General features: G+C 41.0%; 1 protein-coding gene across 1 annotated transcript in view; it reads right to left on the reverse strand.

Moving 5' to 3' along the window:
- Window positions 1-1,601: 1,601 nt before the first annotated feature.
- The window catches only part of HGD (homogentisate 1,2-dioxygenase), a 54,435-nt gene continuing 36,253 nt past the window's right edge, over window positions 1,602-19,783 (reverse strand). Inside the window, exons 10-14 of the mRNA XM_011940651.1 lie at window positions 18,492-18,616; window positions 15,807-15,911; window positions 12,483-12,609; window positions 7,544-7,725; window positions 1,602-1,963 (exon numbers count right to left, since the gene is read on the reverse strand). Coding sequence (XP_011796041.1) covers window positions 1,814-1,963; window positions 7,544-7,725; window positions 12,483-12,609; window positions 15,807-15,911; window positions 18,492-18,616 — 689 coding nt within the window. The 3' untranslated portion in view covers window positions 1,602-1,813. The remainder of the gene's footprint in view (window positions 1,964-7,543; window positions 7,726-12,482; window positions 12,610-15,806; window positions 15,912-18,491; window positions 18,617-19,783) is intronic.

Raw genomic sequence — 19,783 nt, forward strand, 5'->3', positions numbered from 1 at the left:
TTTTATTATTATCTTTTTTTGAGACAGAGTCTTGCTCTGTCACCTAGGCTGGAGTCCAGTTGTGTGATCTTGGCTCACTGCAACTTCTGCCACTAGGGTTCAAGCATTTCTCATGCCTCAGCCCCCAAGTAGCTGGGATTACAGACATGTGCCACCATGCCCAGCTAAGTTTTGTATTTTTAGTAGAAATGGGGTTTCACTATGTTGGGCAGGTTGGTCCTAAATTCTTGGCCTCAGGCAGTTTGCCCGCCTTGGCCTCTCAAAGTGCTGAGTTATAGGTGTGAGCTACTGCATTCGAACTCCTTCTATTTATTTATTTGTTTAATTTGCTTTCTCTCCAGGGGTAAGTCATGTCATCTCCCTCTCTATAATGTAACCTTGGTAAGGGCAGAACCATGCCTATCTCCTTGACCACTTATCCCTAGTAGGATTGCCAAATTTAGCAAATAAAAATACAGGATACCCACTTAAATTAGAATTTCAGGTAATCCGTTAATAATTTTTTAGCATAAGAATGTCCAAGTATTGTGCAGGACATACTTACACTAAAAACTATTTGTGGTTTGTCTGAAATTTAAATTTAACTGGGCCGCTTATATTTCATCTGGCAATCCTAATCCTTAGGCCCTGACACATAGCTGACTCTCACTACATCTTACTGAATGAAAATTTGGTAGCAGCATATCAAAATTGCTACTATGGCAACAAAGCTGGGGAAATGTGCTAAAAGTACAGAACTGAAGTTGTGAAAAACATCATTTTCCATCATATTTCTGTTCATATTTGCCTGTCTTTTCACACCAGGAGACTCAAATCAACCCACATCCAAAGTCTTAGGCAGCACAGTACTCTGGGAGGGATGCTGACCATAGGAAGGGAACTGGTAGGTACAGCTTTTCACACAGTGGAAATTTTTGTCATGGCCTTGTACTCGGACCTTGATTTTCTTTGGCCCTTATCTCTCCAGACTGTGAGCTCCTTAAGGGGAGAGCCTGCTTCTTTTTATTCAACCCTCCATCCCCAGCATCTTCGTCTGTAGCTGGTAGTAAGGACTCAACGTGTGGTTACCGAATGGACTGATAAATGAGTGAAGAGTAGGATAACTAACTCTCCTGGTTTGACCAGGACTGAGGGGTTTCCTGGGATGCAGGTCTTTCAGTGAAAAAATTGATGTAGTCCTGTACAAACTGGGACAGTTGATCACCCTAAGAAAATGAGTGGTTCTCACTTCTTGGTGGCTGGTGTTCTTCTCCAGTATCATCATATTGGCTGCTACGTGACTACCAAGATTAGACAACCTATTAGCCTGGTTCCTTATCCATTGAAAGCTGGATGTCTGAAGGGCTCATGATCCCCTAAATTTCCCCATGTCTGGATTGGCTCCTAAGAGCTTTGCCTTACCTCCAGTCTCAGCTCATGGTCTTAATGCTTGGCCTTATGGCCTGGTCTTGTGATATCTAGCACATGCCTGGACTTGTGCTCCTAGAATGAAGGCCTTCAGGCCAACCACATGGGAAAGGACCCTGGGGCTTGGTTCAATCTTAGCAAGACTTACCTGACCTGCTAGGTTTGTTTCATCAAGACCTGATTATGACAATCACTACTTCCACAGAACACCAGCAAGTTTATTGAGTAATTAAGGTGACAGCCATAGAACTTTGCAAATGCGTTTCCGCAAAAGTTCTGAGTTACTTGACTATGAAAAGTCAGTTTTCATTTTAACCAACCCCCGCCCCCAATACTACCAGAAAGCATAAGATTCTGAAGAAACCTTCACAAATCTACTCTTAATTATGGTAGCAATGTTCCAGTCTCAATTAGGTTCTGTTGGATTCCTGGAATTGGGAGTGAAGTGGCTCTTGAGTGGCTCCCAGCACTTGTAGTAGTTCTCATCCAAACACCTGGAGGCCTTGAGTCCCCATTTGGTGACCGCTAGACTTAGAGATGATTCAAACATAAATGCCTAGAGGAAGTGAGGATGGAAATGAGAAAAAAGAGGTGAGATAGATAATAAACACGTTTGATTAGATGTCAACAGAAGGTATGGGTAGGTAAAATCTTCCAATAACAAATCAAAGATTTGTGTGCTAGCATGGTGAGGAGAGCAGACTCAAGCCCTGAGTTGTGGCTCTGGCCCTACCATTTGTAAGCTGATGAGACCTGGTACAAGACCCTTAACTTCTCAGGGCCTCAATTTTCATTCTGTAAAATAAAATTCAGCCCTTAAGCTTCACATTGTCTTCATGGTATTAGGGAACTAAGTCTGCTAGATCCAAGGGCAGACGTGGGAGAATCCTGGGAATATCCATCTTCTCAGGGACTTCATTTCCTGTGGCTATGTCCTTGTGAGGAAAGGCATACTTCCCGTTTTACAGAGGAGGAATTAAGGCTGAGAGCTGGGAAACGACTTGCTTAAGGCGACAAGTCATGGCAGAGCTGGGATTTGAGCCTGTCTCTTCAAGACACTGACCAAAAGATGGGCTGGGAAAAAGAAAAAACAGGGAGTCCAGGGGGAGAGGGAGGTGAAGGAAATGGCAGGAATGGCTGTAGCACTTTTAAAAGTCATATCTCAGAAGTGTCTGAAAGGTGGATGTTTCACTGTCAGGAGGTTTTTGTCCACAACAGAAAGAATATGCAAATACTCTGTGCATCTTAGACATTACAGCTTCATCAATTGCTGATTTTTCTTACCCAACATGGCTTTAAAAACAAAACAAAACAAAACCCCAAAACCAAACCCTACAATTCTTATATGCTCACATTTGGAAATTTGTAAAATATAGGCAGGCAAAAAGAAAATAATAGAATTATCTTGTGCCACAACCCAAAGCACCCACATTAATGTTTGGGCTCTAATATACATTAACTTCTTTTTGCCTAAAACAATGGATATGAGTATCCCTGCCTGAATTCCTGTGACAGACTTGATGGAAAGACTGGATGAGATCATATGGAAGTGCTATGCAAGTTATACAGCACTATTCAAGATGCAGAAAAGGCTTTCAATAAAATTCAGTATATCTTCATGTTAAAAACTCTCAATAAACTAGGCATTGAAGGAACACATCTCAGAATAATAAGAGCCACCCATGACAAACCCACAGCCAGCATCATACTGAATGGGGAAAAGCTGGATGCATTCCCTTTGCAAACCAGCATAAGACAAGGATGCTCTCTCTCACCACTCCTATTCAACATAGTCTTAGAAGTCCTGGCAAAGAGCAATCAGGCAAGAAAGAAATAAAGTGCATCCAAATAAGAAGAGAAGAAGTCAACCTATCCCTGTTTGCAGATGACCTGATTCTATATTTAGAAAACACCATAGTCTTGGCCCAAAAGCTACTTCAACAGATAAACAACTTTCAGCAAAGTTTCATGATACAAAATCAATATACAAAAATCACTAGCATTCCTATACACCAACAACAGTCAAACTGAAAGCTAAATCAGGAATGCAATTCCATTCACAACTGCAACAAAAAGAATAAAATACCTAGGAATACCCCTAACCAGAGAGGTGAAAGCTCTCTACAATGAGAATTATAAAACACTGCTCAAAGAAATCAGAGATGACACAAACAAATGGAAAAACTTTCCATGCTCATGGATAGGAAAAATCAATATCATTAAGATGACCATACTATCCAAAGCAATGTAAAGATTCAATGCTGTTCATATAAAAATACCAGAGACATTCTTCACAGAACTAGGAAAGACTATTTTAAAATTCATATGGAACGAAGAAAGAGCCCAAATACCCAAGGCAATCCTAAGCAAAAAGAACAAAGCAGGAGGCATCATGCTACCCAATGTCAAAGTATACTACAGGGCTACAGTAATCAAAACAGCATGGTAATGATACAGAAACAGGCACATAGACCAACGAAACAGAATAGAGAGCCCAGAAACAAGGCCGCACACCTATAACCATCTGATTTTCAATGAAGCTGACAAAAACAAGCAATGGGGAAAGGACTCCATATTCAAGAAATAGTGCTGGGACAACTGGCTAGGCATATGCAGAAGATTTAAACTGAACCCCTTCCATACACCATATACAAAAATCAACTCATCATGGATTAAAGACTTAAATGTAAAACCCCAAAACTATAAAAACTATGGAAGAGGACCTAGGCAAAACCATTCAGGACATAGCCATGGGCAAAGATTTCATGACAAAAACATCAAAAGCAATTGGCAACAAAAGCAAAAATTGACAAATGGGATCTAATTAAACTTAAGAGCTTTTGCACAGCAAAAGAAACTACCAACAGAGTAAATAGACAACCTACAGAATGGGAGAAAATGTTTGCAAATGACGCATCTGAAAAATGTCTAATATCCAACATCTATAAGGAACTTGAACAAATTTACAAGAAAAAATAACCCCATTAAAAAGTGGGCAAAGGACATGAACAGATGCTTTTCAAAGGAAGACATACATGCAGCCAACAAGCAAATGAAAAAAAGCTCAATATCACTTATCATTAGAGAAATGCAAATCAAAACCACATGAAATACCATCTCACACCAGTCTGAATGGATATTAGTAAAAAGCCAAAAAATAACAGATGCTGCTAAGGTTGCAGAGAAAAGGGAACACTTACACACTGTTGGTGAGAGTGTAAATTAGTTCAACTACTGTGGAAGGCAGTGTGGTGATTCCTCAAAGAGCTAAAAAAAGAACTGCCATTCTACCCAGCAATCCCATTTCTGGGTATTTACCCAAAGGAATGTAAATCATTCTACCATAAAGACACATACATGCAAATATTCATTGCAGTACTATTCTCAATAGCAAAGACATAAAATCAACTTAATACACATCAAGGACAGCCTGAATAAAGAAAATGTGGCATATATATATTATATATATATAATATATATATATAATATATATATAATATATATATAACATATATATATAGACATACATATAGACATTTGTCAGATGCGTCATTTGCAAATATTTTCTCCCATTCTGCAGGTTGTCTGTTTACTCTGTTGGTAGTTTCTTTTGCTGTGCAAAAGCTCTTAAGTTTAACTAGATCCCGTTTGTCAATTTTTGCTTTTGTTGCCAATTGCTTTTGATGTTTTTGTCATGAAATCTTTGTCCATGCCTATGTCCTGAAAGGTATTGCCTAGGTTGTCTTTCAGAATTTTTATGGTTTTGGGTTTTACATATATATATACACACAGACACACACACACACACACACACACACATTATATGTATATATATACACATACATATATATGTGTATACATGTATGTATATATATAATGGAATACTATGCAGCCATAAAAAAGAACAAGATCATGTGTTTCTCAGGAACACGATGGAGCTGGAGGCCATTATCCTTAGCAAACTTAGAGGAACAGAAAACCAAATATTGTATGTTCTCACTTCTAAATGAGAGCTAAATGATGAGAACTCATGGACACAAAGAGGGGAACAACAGACACTGGTGCCTACTTGAGAGTAGAGGGTGGGAGGAGGGAGAAAATTAGAAAAAATAACTATTGGGTACTATTTAGTACCCGAGTGATGAAATAATCTATACAATAAACCCCTGTGACATTAGTTTACCTATATAACAAATCTGCACATGTACCCCTGAATCTCAAATAAAAGTTAAAAATAAAAAAATAAATATGTAAAAGAAAAAATGAATAAGACCTAGCATTTGATAGCATAACAGGGTGATTATAGTCAATAAAAATTTAATTGCACCTTTTAAAATAACTAAAAGAGTATAGTTGGATTGTTTGTAACACAAAGGATAAATGCTTGAGGTAATGGATACCCCATTTATCCAATGATGTGATTATTACATATCATATGCTTGTATCATAATATCTCATGTACTCCATAAATATACATACTTATTATGTATCCATAAAAATAATAATAAGTAATAAAAATTTTAAAAAGCACTATTCAGACATAAGGATCATTATGGCTATTCCTATTGTCTCTTTGCTGGCTGCTTCTTAACAGCCTCTCCATTTGGCTGGATTAACAAAAGCCTCATCCAGCTGACTTTGAAGATGGTATTGTATCAAGTTAATCACTCCAAACAAGAATAAGGATAAGGCATATAGATAGACCTGGGTCCGAATTATACAATGGGAAATGGTGAGGATGACCAAAAGTTAGGTCTCGGTAAGATGTTGGACCCTCCGTCCTCAGGTATTCTGGCTCTTTGATACCCAGGGTCTCCCATCCTAATAGGAGAGCTGTTTCTCACTAGTAATTCAAAGCATTGTTCCTCATAGAAACAGCCCTGTCCTATGCCTCACTGTTGTAAAACACAGCTCCCTCATAACATTGACCACCCAAAGCCAAATTGGGGCACCAAAGGTTATCGAGTGGCAACTCTGGAAGAGCTTCCAGGAATGCACCTCCAGGAGACTTTAGAGGTAATAGCTTAACTGAGACTGCCAAACTGCATCTCATTGAGATGTAGGGGTTCTACAGAAACTCCATAGAGGCCCTTGAAAGGGGAAATAGGGCCAAAGCAAGCAAATGGGACTCTGTACACCCTCCTTTTGCAGAGGAGCTCCACCAACTCTGGCTCCAGGGTTGGGAATGAAAGCAAACTGCACTGGACAGATGGACAGATAATGCTCACTGCTTAGGGTAGTCTGCAAGCATGAAGCAGGCAAGTCTGTGCTATGGATTTTAAACCAGGTAGCATTTCAAGGCATTTATTTTAAAAAGTAAAGCAAATTTGCATGTGATTTAGCATAAAATTACTCCCCGTGGACCATAAACTCTACCTCGAAGAATGCAAAAATTAAATCAAGCACCGCAGCCAACTGCAATTGTGTTCAGCCTCAATGTTTACAGACTGACACAGGAGGAATACAAAACAGGTTTTAAATCCCATCAGTTGCATCCATGCCAAAGCAGAGCAAAGAAAAATGAAAAAAACAGCTGAGAATTGCTTCTTACAAGCCCTGACTATAGTGAGGCAAGGGCTTTTTGACCCTCCTTGGCTTGAAACATGTGCTGAAGGTGACATCCTGCCTCCGCTACTATTGTGGCCCTGGAGGATTACTTCAAAAAGCAGAAGACTCTGAGACATAGCATATTCCTAGGGCTGCATATGGATACAGGAAGAGGCTTCACATAGTATTAATAATATTGCCTTACATTTGAATAGTGTTGGACAGTCTGTTACGTTAACTTATAGCCATCTGCTGGGTTGGATACTATATCCATTTTATAGATGGGGAAAATGAAACACAGAGAAGCTAAGTGAGTTGTTCACGATCACACAGGAACCAAGAGATGGGATCTGAACTCAGAACCCATGTCTGACTCCAAGTCCGAAGATCTTTCTACACCACCACAACAGAAGTCTAGCATATACACAAGGATGTGTGTATATATACATGGAAATGTACTTATGCAGTCATGTAACTCTCCCCCTTTTGACTCTTCCTCTGTGACTTTGGAGAAAGGAAAAATGGCCACCTCTCTCAGCAAGGGTGGGGAGTTCAGAGGCCGCCGGAATCTGGCAGTTAACATACTTACCATGGTGCCATCAGCAATCCTCTCAGGTGCCAGCTTGGCCTTGCTGGCCTTCTCAAAGCAGTCAGCATCAGGTCCATGGGGCGTCATTGTGCTGTGCAGACTGCCTCCACCTGGCAGGAACCCACCTTGCTTTGCCTCATAGTGACCTCGGATGAGTCCCATGAACTCACTCATGCAGTTCCCTGGGAAGGTTGAAGCAGGATTATTTTTATTATCCAAGGCAAGACCAGTAAAACACAAAGATCCCTTAAGCATTATTTCTGCAGAATTCCAAGAACATAGGAGAAACTAATAAATTGTATAGGATTAATAAAGAATGTGGATTGACAGAAGAACAATCACAAAACATTCATATTGGCATTCTTGGCAGGCATGGCTCTACTCCATGGCCATGTGGATTATCAGAGGTCTTGAGTTCCACTATCTGACAGGAATCAGGCTAGATCTAAAGAAAATCAGGGCCCAGAGAAGACAATAATAATTAAAATGCTAGTCATAATAAAGAGTGAATGTACTCTATCATGTAAGCTTATAAGCCCTCTATCAAAGTTATCTTATCTCCCAGATCATAACCCTTTCCCAAGCAGCTCCACTGTAGGATACAGCAACACCATATTTCTAATTCCCAATCTAGAAGGCTTAGATTGGGTGTGTGTGTATGTTTTGATGGATGATGATGTAATGAAAAGAACTCCAGACTTAAAGTCCATTATCAGATGATAATCTGTGTGAAAGAATCTTGGTATGTGTATAAAACAGACCATAAATGCTATTTATTATAACAAATATTATCTTCTATAGATGAATCTGTTATTCTCTTGTTTTTCTGTTCTTCAAAATGTCTTCTGGATTTGTTTTTATTTTTTCTATTTCCATTGATTCCCTATTCATAGAGTCCTAAATCTTAAAATTGGAAGGGATCCTTACTTCTACTCAATGTGCAAGAAATTTCTCTATCTTTCCTGACTGATTACCTTCTGGGCTCTGCCTGGATGTGAATGGAAGCTTTCCACTCTACAAAACATATTATATTATTGAAGAGCTCTGTGTGTAAGAAAGCTCTTATATTAAATGGAAATTTGCTTTTATATGAGTTAAATTCATTGGTCCTAGTTGTGCTTTCTAGAGTTACACAAAATTTAACAAAAATCACCATGCTTCCACTCTTCCAATCTTATGCTGCTATTGAAATAAAGTTCTTTATTAGAGTAGCAATACAATAGAGCAGGAATTAAATAAATATAACACCTGAGCAAATTTAAGTGTCTTTGCATCTCAAACCACACATCTACTCACCCATTCATTCAGCTGTCCTTTTCCCACTTCACCCATCTGCCCATCCAGCCAGCCAGCATATATAATTAGATACTGTGCTGGGTACCGTGAGACAGAGATGAATAAGAAATAGCTTTTAAAGCTACTTAAAAAAGAAATAATTAACAACAACAACAACAACACAGCCTTTAAAGCTACTCATAGTCTGTCCTGTGAGAGTACTGAGAGTGCAAACCGAGGACGGAGTAGAGAGATGTGGCAGTGGCAACCCTTACAAAATTACACTGGACAGGATGCATGCCTGCCCTCTTGCCTACATGTGCAGTATAACCAAGTGTCAAATGCTTTTATAATTTACTAAGCAACCACACCCACCCTGCTCAGAAACAGAAAGCTACTGCAGGCCCCTACAAAGTGAGTGAGAGTTTGTGAGCTCCTGCTGAAGAGGGAGACCCAGACCATAGCTCTACTTGTTTCTCTATGAAGTGGAAATACAGAAAAAGCAGCAAATGTAAGCATAAAGTGTCTATGTTTTAAAAACAGTTCAGCTCATGACTTAAATTTGGTGTCACGCTCCTTGCTCTAGTATGTGTCCTCAGGGTCACCTTCATGGCTTAATTTTAAGAAGAGAGCAAAATAGAATTCAGCTTTGATCTGAATATGAATTTAGATAGCAATGAGCTTGGTGATGACATTTCTATATCATTTTCTATGTTTCAAAGGACAGTGGGAGGATAGACCTTGCCTTTCTGATTAAAGCTGAATCTAGTTGACTAAGGCACATGAAGACGACTGGAGGCAATATTTCTATAGAAATAATTCTCCATTTTCTCTTATGATAAAGTCCCATCAAAGTAGCAAAGACTTTGAGTATTGCCAATGCAATATTTTTAACATCTCTGGAAAACTCTTCTCTAACCTGGGGTTCTGTGGTTTTTTCCAACTAACTCAGAGCACCCATACCTTTATAAGATCTACCCTGGGGCCAAATTTACTTTGAGAGTCATTAGAAAACTACAGGAGGCATCTCTCAAGGTTATTTGTGTCAGGAAGTCTGAACTACAAATAAAAATTAAGGAGTGGGTTGAGACCCTATAGCACAGTAGCAAACCTGTCTAAATCAGATGACTCTATTATTCCTCCACCTAGGGCCGGGGACATGCCCTAGGCCAGTATTTCTCAACAAGCAGTCTGTAAACCTCCTTCATCAGAATCCCGACTTGCCAGTGAAAAAATGCAGATTCTGGCCAGCCACGGTGGCTCACACCTGTAATCCCAGCACTTTGGGAAGTCAAGGCAGGTGGATTGCTTGAGTTTAGGGGTTCGAGACCAACCTGGGCAACATGGCGAGATCCCATCTGTGCTAAAAATGCAAAAAAAATTAAAAAATTAAAAAAAAAAGCCAGCTGTGATGGTGCACACCTGTGGTCCAAGCTACTCAGGAGACTGAGCAGGGAGGATCACTTGAGCCTAGTGGGTGGAGGTTGCAGTGAGCTGAGCTGAGATTGTGCAACTTGCACTCCAGCCTGGGTGACAGAGCGAGACCCTGTCTCAAAAAAAAAAAAAAAAAAAAAAGGCAGATTCAGCATCACTTGGGAATTTGTTAAAAATGCAGATTCTTAGGTCCTATCCCAGACCTACTGAAGCAGAAATTCTGAGGATGGAGCCCAGTAATCTGTGTTTTGATAAACCTTCCAGCTGACTTTGACACATGGTAAAATGTAAGAACCACTACAGGCACACAGAGTAACCTCAATAAAAGAACAAGAGTGAAACAGTGAATTATTAAGGAGTAGCATGTAAAGTACAGACTATAAGCCAGGGCAATTTTCTCTCCTTGACAACAGGCCTGTAGGTCACTAACTTCCAGGAGGAGAAAAGTTAAGAGTCCTTAGTAGGCTTGACATTTTTTAGAAAGGACTTATGATGCTATTCACAAAATAGCTGGTGTCTTTGCAGTGGTAACTGATTGTTTTCTTTTCTCTACCATGATGGTGTCATCTGAAAAGGGGGATGCTGGCATTTGACCATGGAGTGGCCTTCGTCTGTCCTGAGGGCCTTCATTCCTGATGCTATAAAATAGCTAAATTGGCCATTCAGTGCACTGTTGTTCTCTGTTGAGCCCTGACACCTGGGAACTGGTATATATAGAGAGGGACCTAATATAAACAGAAGGCCCTGGAGTTTACTAAAGATAGGAATTTGTTTTCTAGAATGTTCCAGGTGGAATGCCTCTTAGAGTCTTCCCAGAAGTCTATGTACAAAAAAATGCACACTCCAGGAAGTAGAATTGCACATTGACCTTTGATTGGATTTTCAGCTAGCTATTGCACAATTAAAAATGTCAACCTCATTAGGTACAGCCACGAAGTACTTTATTTATTCTTGTTGACACATTCACTTATTAAATAAATATTTTATTAGAAGCATGCTATATATCAGGCACTATGCTAGCCATACCAGTTAGTAGTATGGCTCTGTTTGCTCTGGTGTCAGACAGCCTATAATTAAATCCTGACTCTACACTTAACTTGCTGTGAGTCCTTGAGAGAGTTACTTAATCCCTCTTGTGTCAGTTTAATTTTCTGAAAAAAGGGGCGGGGGGGACAATAATACTGCTTGTCTCTTACAATTATTATAAACACTTCATGAGTTAGTTTTTCAAAAAACTTGTAACAGGGCCATAGAAATTGGCCAATAACTATTAGGTGCTAAGAATAATAATATTAATAAAATAAAAATAGTTGATTTGTTAGGTCTTGTACTAGGCAACAGATATTCTGCAGAAACTGTTTCCAGAATAGAGTCCATTTCATAATATAGGCTGCAGTCTGCTTTGCCCTGCCAAAATAATTGGAGAATGCACATTTCTGTCTTTCTCTCTCTCTCTTTTTCTTTCTCTGGTTCTCTGAACTAGACTTAGGTGATGAACTTTCCCAAAACAACAGACTAACTAACAATTTCCCCAGCATTCCCCAAAACAAAACATCTAAAATGTGAGGAAACTTGTTTAGAAGCCTTTCTAACAAGAGAAACCGGGAACCAGGCTCAGAGTCAATGCATCACTATTGATACAATTTGGATGTACGTTCCCTCCAACTCTCATGTTGAAATGTGATCTCCAGTGTTGCAGGTGGGGCCTGGTGGGAGGTGTTTGGGTAATGGAGGCAGATACCTCATAAATGACTTGATGCCGTCATGACGGTTATGAGTGAGTTCTCACTCTATGAGTTCACATGAGGTTTGGCTGCTCAAAAGAGGCTGGGACTTCCTCTTTTCTCTCTTGCTTGCTCTCCTCATGTGATACGCCAGCTCCCCCCTTGCCTGCCACTATGATTGTGTTTCCTGAGGCCTCATTGGAAGCAGATGCCAGCACCATGCTGCCTGTACAGCCTGCATAACCATGAGCCAAATGAACCTCTTTTCGTTATAAATTAAGTAGCCTCAGGTATTCTTTATAACAACGAAGAATGGACTAACACAACTACCATCCCTTAAAGAGATTAAAGCTTGGGGATCAGCACTAGGCCTTGTGAGGCAGGATCCTGAATTCAAGCCAGGGTAGGTGTCCAGAAACAACCCAGGCATTATTCCCAATGGCTAGTGCTCACTGCTTTGTTGTCTCTTTGGCTTGCAAATGTGGCTTGGTAAAAGAGAGACTTACTATGGTAATAAGGAGGCCTGAAGGTCTTATCAGCAACCCCCCATCGAGGTGGAAAGATGACAAAATCAGCGATGGCCACTCCAGGGCGGACAGACTTGGCAGTCAACACTGTGAAAATGGATGGGTCCTGTGAACACACAAGGAGAGACTGAATGCACGATGCAAGGGAGGTGACTGGACAATGACACATATTTCATGCATACATGAAGGTGTTTGCAAGTGACATGCTAATTTCTTTTTATTTATTTATTTTTATTCAACTTTTAATTTCAACTTTTATTTTAGATACAGGAGGACATGTGCAGGTTTGTTACACGGGTATATTGTGTGATATTGAGCTTTGGGGTAGGGATCTGATACGGTTTGGCTGTGTCCCCACCCAAATCTCATCCTGAATTGTAGTGTCCATAATCCCCACATGTTGTGAGAAGGACCCAGTGGGAGGTAATTGAATCGTGGGGGTGGGTTTTCCTGTGCTGTTCTCGTGATAGTGAATAAGTTTCACAAGATCCGATGGTTTTATAAAGGGCAGTTCCCCTACACATGCGCTCTTGATTACTGCCACAGAAGACATGGCTTTGCTCCTCCTTCGCCTTCCGCTATGATTGTGAGGCCTCCCCAGCCATGTGGAACTGTGGATACATTAAACCCCTTTTTCTTTATAGAGTGCCCAATCTCAGGTATTTCTTCATAGCAGTATGAAAATGGACTAATACAGGATCCCATCACCCAGGTAGTGGGCATAATATCCAACGGGTAGTTTTTCCACCCTCCCCCTTCTAGTAGTCTCCAGTGTCTATTTTTCTCATGTTTATGTCCAGGGGTGCTCAATGTTTAGCTCTGACTTATAAGTGAGAAAATGCAGTATTTGGTCTTCTATTCCTGCATCAATTTGCTTAGGATTATGGCTTCCAGCTGCATCCATGTTGCTGCAAAGGGACTGCCTAATTTCTGATCAAACAACAGAAGTCTGGGCTTGTCATCAAGGTGCAGTAATCACTCATATGACTTTTTCCTCTTGCTGTGCTTGAGGCAAAATGAATTAACACCAGCTGAAAGGATTCTGAACTGCTTTTTCACGCTGCTGAGCCCACATTACATGCAACCTATTACCCCGTGGGTCTGAGAACCAATAGTGCCTGCTTCTCAATCTCAGGTCAAGTTGACTAGAGCTGAGATGTGCGGCAGAAGAGATGCTCAGAGTGAAGTGGAAATAGAAATAAAGTAAAATCCAAGTTTTGGTGTAGGTGTGCTCCTCTTTGGGAGAACACAGAGATTCCAGATTGTATCCACTGGCAGAAAAGTCTGAGAAGTGGTTCATTGCTTTCCTGCCTTTGTTTGACTTTCAGGTCTAAAACACATCATTTACATCCCTAGTCTTCATAGTGGTAGCGTAAGATGGAATAGGTTGAGGGACGAGATTATACTTTTGAAAAATCTTCAGAATTATTTAGTGAAAAGATTGAGATTCAATTTAATTGAAATCAACAATCATGTTCCCTTTCAGATGCCATGCAAGAGTCTGGAGATTCAAAGATCATGGGGATTGATTCCCTGCTTCTTTAGCATTAACTGGGGGGTGGCAGCTGGGCAGCTAATTCTACCTGAAAAGGTCAAAGAGGGCTTCAAAGAGGAGGTGACATTTGAGATAAGTATTCAAGAATGAACAGAAAGAAAGAAAAAGAGAGAGAAAAAGAGAGAGAGAGAGAAAGAGAGAGAGAGAAGGGAAGGAAGGAGGGAAAGAAGGAAGGAGCACATGTACCCTTGAACCTAAAATAAAAGTTTAAAAGAGAGAGACAGAGAGCGGAGAAACCTACACATGTACCCTTGAATCTAAAATAAAAGTTAAAAAAAAAAAAAAGAAAGGAAGGAAGGAAGGTGGGGGGGATGGGAGAAAAAGGGAGGGAGGGAGGAAGGACTAAGGAAGTGGGAAGGAAGAGAAATGACATTTTAATCACAGAAAACACATGAAAGTGCACAGAGATTTTGTTAAGAGGAGATAAGGCTAAAACCCCAGTGCATTGACAGAAGGGAGGGGGCAAGAGGTGATACTGGAAAATGAGTCCAGGGACAGATGGTGAAAAGCATCAAACACCACGCTTCAGAGCTCAGACTCAATCCTAAGCCATGGGAAACTTGCAAAGGCTTTCTAATGAGTACAGTGGTAGCATGATCAGAACTGAATTTTGGAAAAAAAATTATAGCAGCAATATAGAGAAGATTGCACCTGTGTATATTCAAATAAAAATAAACCCAATGCTTATTGCTGTGAGCGCTGACATTTCTGCATCTGTCGTGGGAAATGGTCTAAACTATTCAAGCAAAGGTAGTGAAGCAGCAAAGGTGGTGAAGCAGCAAAGGTGGTGAAGTAGCAAAGGTAGTGAAGCAGCAAAGGTGGTGAAGCAGCAAAGGTAGTGAAGCAGCAAATCAACCTTTATCAGTGTCTCAGGATCCTTTCTCGTGCTGTTTGTTTGGGGTGTGATATCTCACTTTTCTTTTCCCCTTTGCTTTTATTAAGAGTTGCTGCTGTTCGGAGAGGTAGTTTCGTCCCCCCAGAGATAAACTGAACTAGTTCAGGATGATCCTTTTGCCTCTGAGTCTCTGACTTCTGCTCTAATCATCCTTCCAGCCTGTGGATTAAGTTTATCTCTTATGAAGTGCGCTGCAGAATGAACTGCCCCCCACCCCCGGATCTCAGAACCATCACTTTATTAAGAATGTAGGGTCTTGGGAGCCTGCACTGTAGACCAGACACCTATTTGTGGCCCCCTAACTGAGTGAAAAATATGACCAAGTTCATGCTCTAGAATTTCTTTGGTTTAAACTCAAGCACTGAATGTTATAAGTAACTTTACAAGTGGGCTGTTCGTTCTGTCACTGCCAAATACAGCCAGGAGTGAAGGCACTGGGATGAGAAGTCAGAGATCGCAGAGGAGACTCTTGAGAGTTGTGAGGTCAGAGACTTCTTCAAATTCACAAAGTTCCTTTCTCCTCATTCTACCACCGACATTACCACTTGGTTGTTTTGGGGGATAAATTTTCCACAAAGAAACTGTTTATGCACTTAGTTTGGCAAACACAAGTCAGAGTATCACGAATGCTCTGTAGAGAATGAAGCTGTGTTCACAGGGGAATGTTGAGTATCTGGCTTGGCTCCCCTGCTAGCTATGTTATTTACTCCTTCACCATAAGACAAATGACTATATCTAGGGCTTCCAATGATGACATTGGAAATGTTAGATCTGTAAATGTCAGGAGTCTACTGTGGACCCCTCCCACCAAAGGGTTGCCTCACCCCAATGCCCCTACAGGGTTCAGACTTACTGCATGGTCAAAGGCCACTGAGTTGATAACCATGAAATTCTTCAGGTTGTACTTGTAGGGTGTATAATTCCCGTGCCAGGCCACAACATTGAATGGGGAGACATCCTAATCACAAAAAGCAGGAAAGGATGATTTTACCATCTAATGCTTTTGTAGTTGTGATCCCACAATATGTATTGGGCATACCTCTCTCTTCTTTTGATTTGATTTTGTTCTTGATTTAATTTTACTGTCCTTTGGGAGAAGTACAACCCTGAATCATTTTGTGGTTGCTCCACACATCCTCTACTTAGCCACTAACCCTATTTTTCTGGTTCATAAGCTGCAGCTGCCTTCTGATCACAAATGCAGCAGAAGCACAGCACATTCTCCAAGTAGTGCCTTTTCAACAATTTTTAACCTAACTGTGAGGATCTGTAGATGTCAGCAATTCTCAAACAATCTGGGCTACCTTCTGTTTCCTGGAGCAGAGAGTACCTGCTGTGATACTTCTCCAGGTAATTTCAGCCTAGAGGAACTTGCAATAGACACAGTGCAGGAGAGGGGAGAAGGCCTCTAAAAGTTCCCACTCCAAGGACTTGAGATTTCAGAGCAATCCTAACATAATACTTCTTGGTCCTGTTCTGGGGTAGAAGAGGATCAGTGTTCTGCTATAGGAAGGTGGTCCCTTCTGTATCTATGGGTCTGAAAGCTCTAAAGATTTTAATGAAGGCACTACTCATAGAGGCATGGTTAGGGTTAACCGGAATGACTAGAAGTGTTGAGGTATCTGAGCCTAGTAATAGTGGGAAGACACTGCCATTCCTGGGCATGTGGAATAAGGTGGGAAATATTGTTATAGTACTTCAGCAAGAGCTAGGACTATAAAGAAGGGTGCTACCCAGTGGTGTGCTGGTAAATATTTAACAATTAGCACTCTGAAAAAATATATAAAGCATTGACATATAGTGTTTACTGATTTCTAAAGTGGATATAGTCTCACCATGATGATTTTCCAGCTACCAATATGACATCACTGAATACAGAGTTGGACAGAAGTGTGCATATCAGCTTTTGCAAGTCACTATGAATCAGCTCCAGCATACCACTAGGGCTGTCCAAGAGGAACTGAGGTCATATGGGGGATGCAGCTACTGCCAGAAACACAGTCCTAAACAGGGAGGAAGCAGGGGAAGAAATCTCCCAATTTGTCTTTTCTCCTGCCTTGCAGTTTCCTGTGGGTTGAACCCAACAGAAGCCAGCTGGCTAGGGAGCCCGGGTGATACAGTTAACCTTCCAGGACACAGATCATGGCAAGAGGGAGAATGGATCAGTGGGGACTCACACAGAGAATAACCAGCACAGGGTCTACCTGGAAAGTGCAAACCTTTCTGGAGGAGATACTGGCTGGTTCTAGAATTGTGGTTCTTTAACAATTGTATGTAAACAATGATCTGGGGAACATGCTTAAAATGAATGTAGGTTTCCATGTCCCATCTCCAGAGCTTATCATTTTTTGCAAGGCTAGAGTAGTATCTGATGATCTGCATTTTTTTTTTTTTGAGCCAGAGGGTTTGCTCTGTTGCCCAGGCTGGAGTGCAATGGCATGATCTTGGCTCACTGCAACCTCTGCCTCCTGGGTTCAAGCGATTCTCCTGCCTCAGCCTCCCAAGTAGCTGGGATTACAGGTGTGCACCACCACATCTGGCTAATTTTTGTATTTTTAGTAGAGGCGGGGTTTTGCCATGTTGGCCAGGCTGGTGTTGAACTCCCGACCTCAGATGATCCATCTGCTTTGGCCTCCCAAAGTGCTGGGATTACAGGGGTGAGCCACCGCTCCCAGCCTAGGATCTGCATTTTAAACAAGTCTCCTTGAGGGTTTCTGATGCAAATAGCCCCGGAATTTTGAGAGACCCTGAGCCAGAGAAAATGAAAATAACAATGTGTCTGCTTCAAGGGTTAGTTTTAAGTGCCAAACTGGTTGGCCTCAGCTGGTTGGCATTATCTCTAGATGTTGCCTCAGAAGAATAACATACCTTGGACAATATAAGGAAATAATGCTAAACAGAAGAGATCTTTGGGTTCTTCTTATTATATGATTATTTTATTCTAATATATATTCAGTATATTTCATAATATGTTATAGAGTCCATATTACATTGTTGTTATTATTATTCATTAATATCTGTGCCTTTGCTTGTATCCTGAATTTGTCAGCCTGGTGGTACAAACCAAGCCAAGCTACTTAACTGAATTCTACTTGTTTTGTAGAATTGCTTGTATTTGAAATAGGGTGGTATTGGAGAGTATAAATCTTGGTTGATCTGTTAACTCATTTCCTTTTCAGAACATATTATGCTGCCCATATATTATGTTTTCCATACCATTTATCGAGACCTACATATTGCTAAGATTTTCATTGCTTGGTGAGTAGAAAGGGCACAGCCTTTGGAGTCAGACAGATATGGGTTCAAATGCTGGTTCTGCCACTTACTGTGAAGTTGGTAAGTTATTTATCATTACTGGCCTTTTTCATGACTATGAAGGTACCATTGACTACTAGAACTATTTGCTTTATCTGTAGTGCCATAGTGGTATGATAACAATGAAAGGATATATGTAAAGTTTCTAATACTCGCCTTAGCAATCAGTAAGTGCTCAATCACTCTTGATTTCCTCCCCTGCCTGCCAACCCTCTTACTTTACCTGTTTGGCAGCAAACAGCTTGCCCTGGTATTTATTAATGACAGTGTAACCACCTGGTACTTGGCGATCCTCATACCAGGCAACGGGTATCAAGAAATCACGAGGATTGGCCAAGCCATTGGCCCCTAGAACACAGTAACCCAAAAGTCTTTTAGAAACTTCCAAAACATAGGAAAGATGCCCATGGTTGCATGAAGAAAAAGGCTTTCTTTCATGTCAAGAGCCACTCCACAAATTGTTTTCATTGCTCAAAGATTCACTGGATTTCCAGTCTGGTACCTTTTAGGAAGACCCAAGGAATCTGGTCAGAAAAAAATTCACAAAAACCAGTATTACCTTCTAAGGTTGTGGAGTGACTCTGGTTAACAAAACCACCTTACATGCATTATCACTACAGGTGAGGGGAAGGGAAAAGAGAAAGAGATCTGAAAAGAGGAAAAGGGAATATCTGATAGAACTCCAGAACTTTTTCTTTTGAAGGAACCCTTGAATACTCTAAAACTCATGACAGTCCTTGATCTCAGATAGGAAGGGTTACGCGCTGTTGCCTAAGGCATGCCTCTGCTCCTAAGACGGAATTCAGATTCCAAGTCTGAAAACTGCTCTCCAGCCTGAAAAACCCTGTATGCCACTCAAGAAGAAGCATTTAGGACCTGCCTGCTTACCTTTGGTTAGGAGTGAGTGTTTCCTCCAGAGAAAGAAAATAAATCAAAAGAGCAAACATGAAAAACGTACATGCAAAAACAATGTAACTCTGACAGGAGCGAGCTGAGGAGTGTTTTACCATTTCCAGCTCCTGGGATTAAAAAAAATAAGCCCCCGGCTGGTTAGCAAATTATAGATATTTTCCAGAGGGTACATGTTCCATGCAACCTGGAGGCTATGCTGACTATAGAGCAGCAGGAAGCCAGAGCAGAGTGGGAAGAGTGGGCGGTGAACAGGATGACAGACGGCCCACCACGGCTCCAGCTGCCTCTTGCTGCCTCCCACCTTCCTCTGCATATTTGGATTCCTCAGGGGAGGTGACCAGAAGGCACACACTGGCCTGTCCCTGTTTGCTCTAAAAAGCTGTTGACAAGGAAGGGAAGAACTGGGAGATGTGACCAAAGAGGAAACCAAGGGCCAATTTTCCCAGTCACTCCTTTCACTCCAAGAGACAGTTTGAGAACAACCCCTCCTAACATTTTCACTTCCTCCAGCTTGCCAGAAGAATGGGGGCTGGGGGGACCTTGGTTCACTTTTGAATGTTTTGATCTGCCTCCTGGAGTGTGGTTTCTAGATCCTTCATAGCA

This window comes from Colobus angolensis, unplaced genomic scaffold (assembly GCF_000951035.1).
Source record: "Colobus angolensis palliatus isolate OR3802 unplaced genomic scaffold, Cang.pa_1.0 Scaffold190, whole genome shotgun sequence".
Lineage (NCBI taxonomy): Eukaryota > Metazoa > Chordata > Mammalia > Primates > Cercopithecidae > Colobus > Colobus angolensis.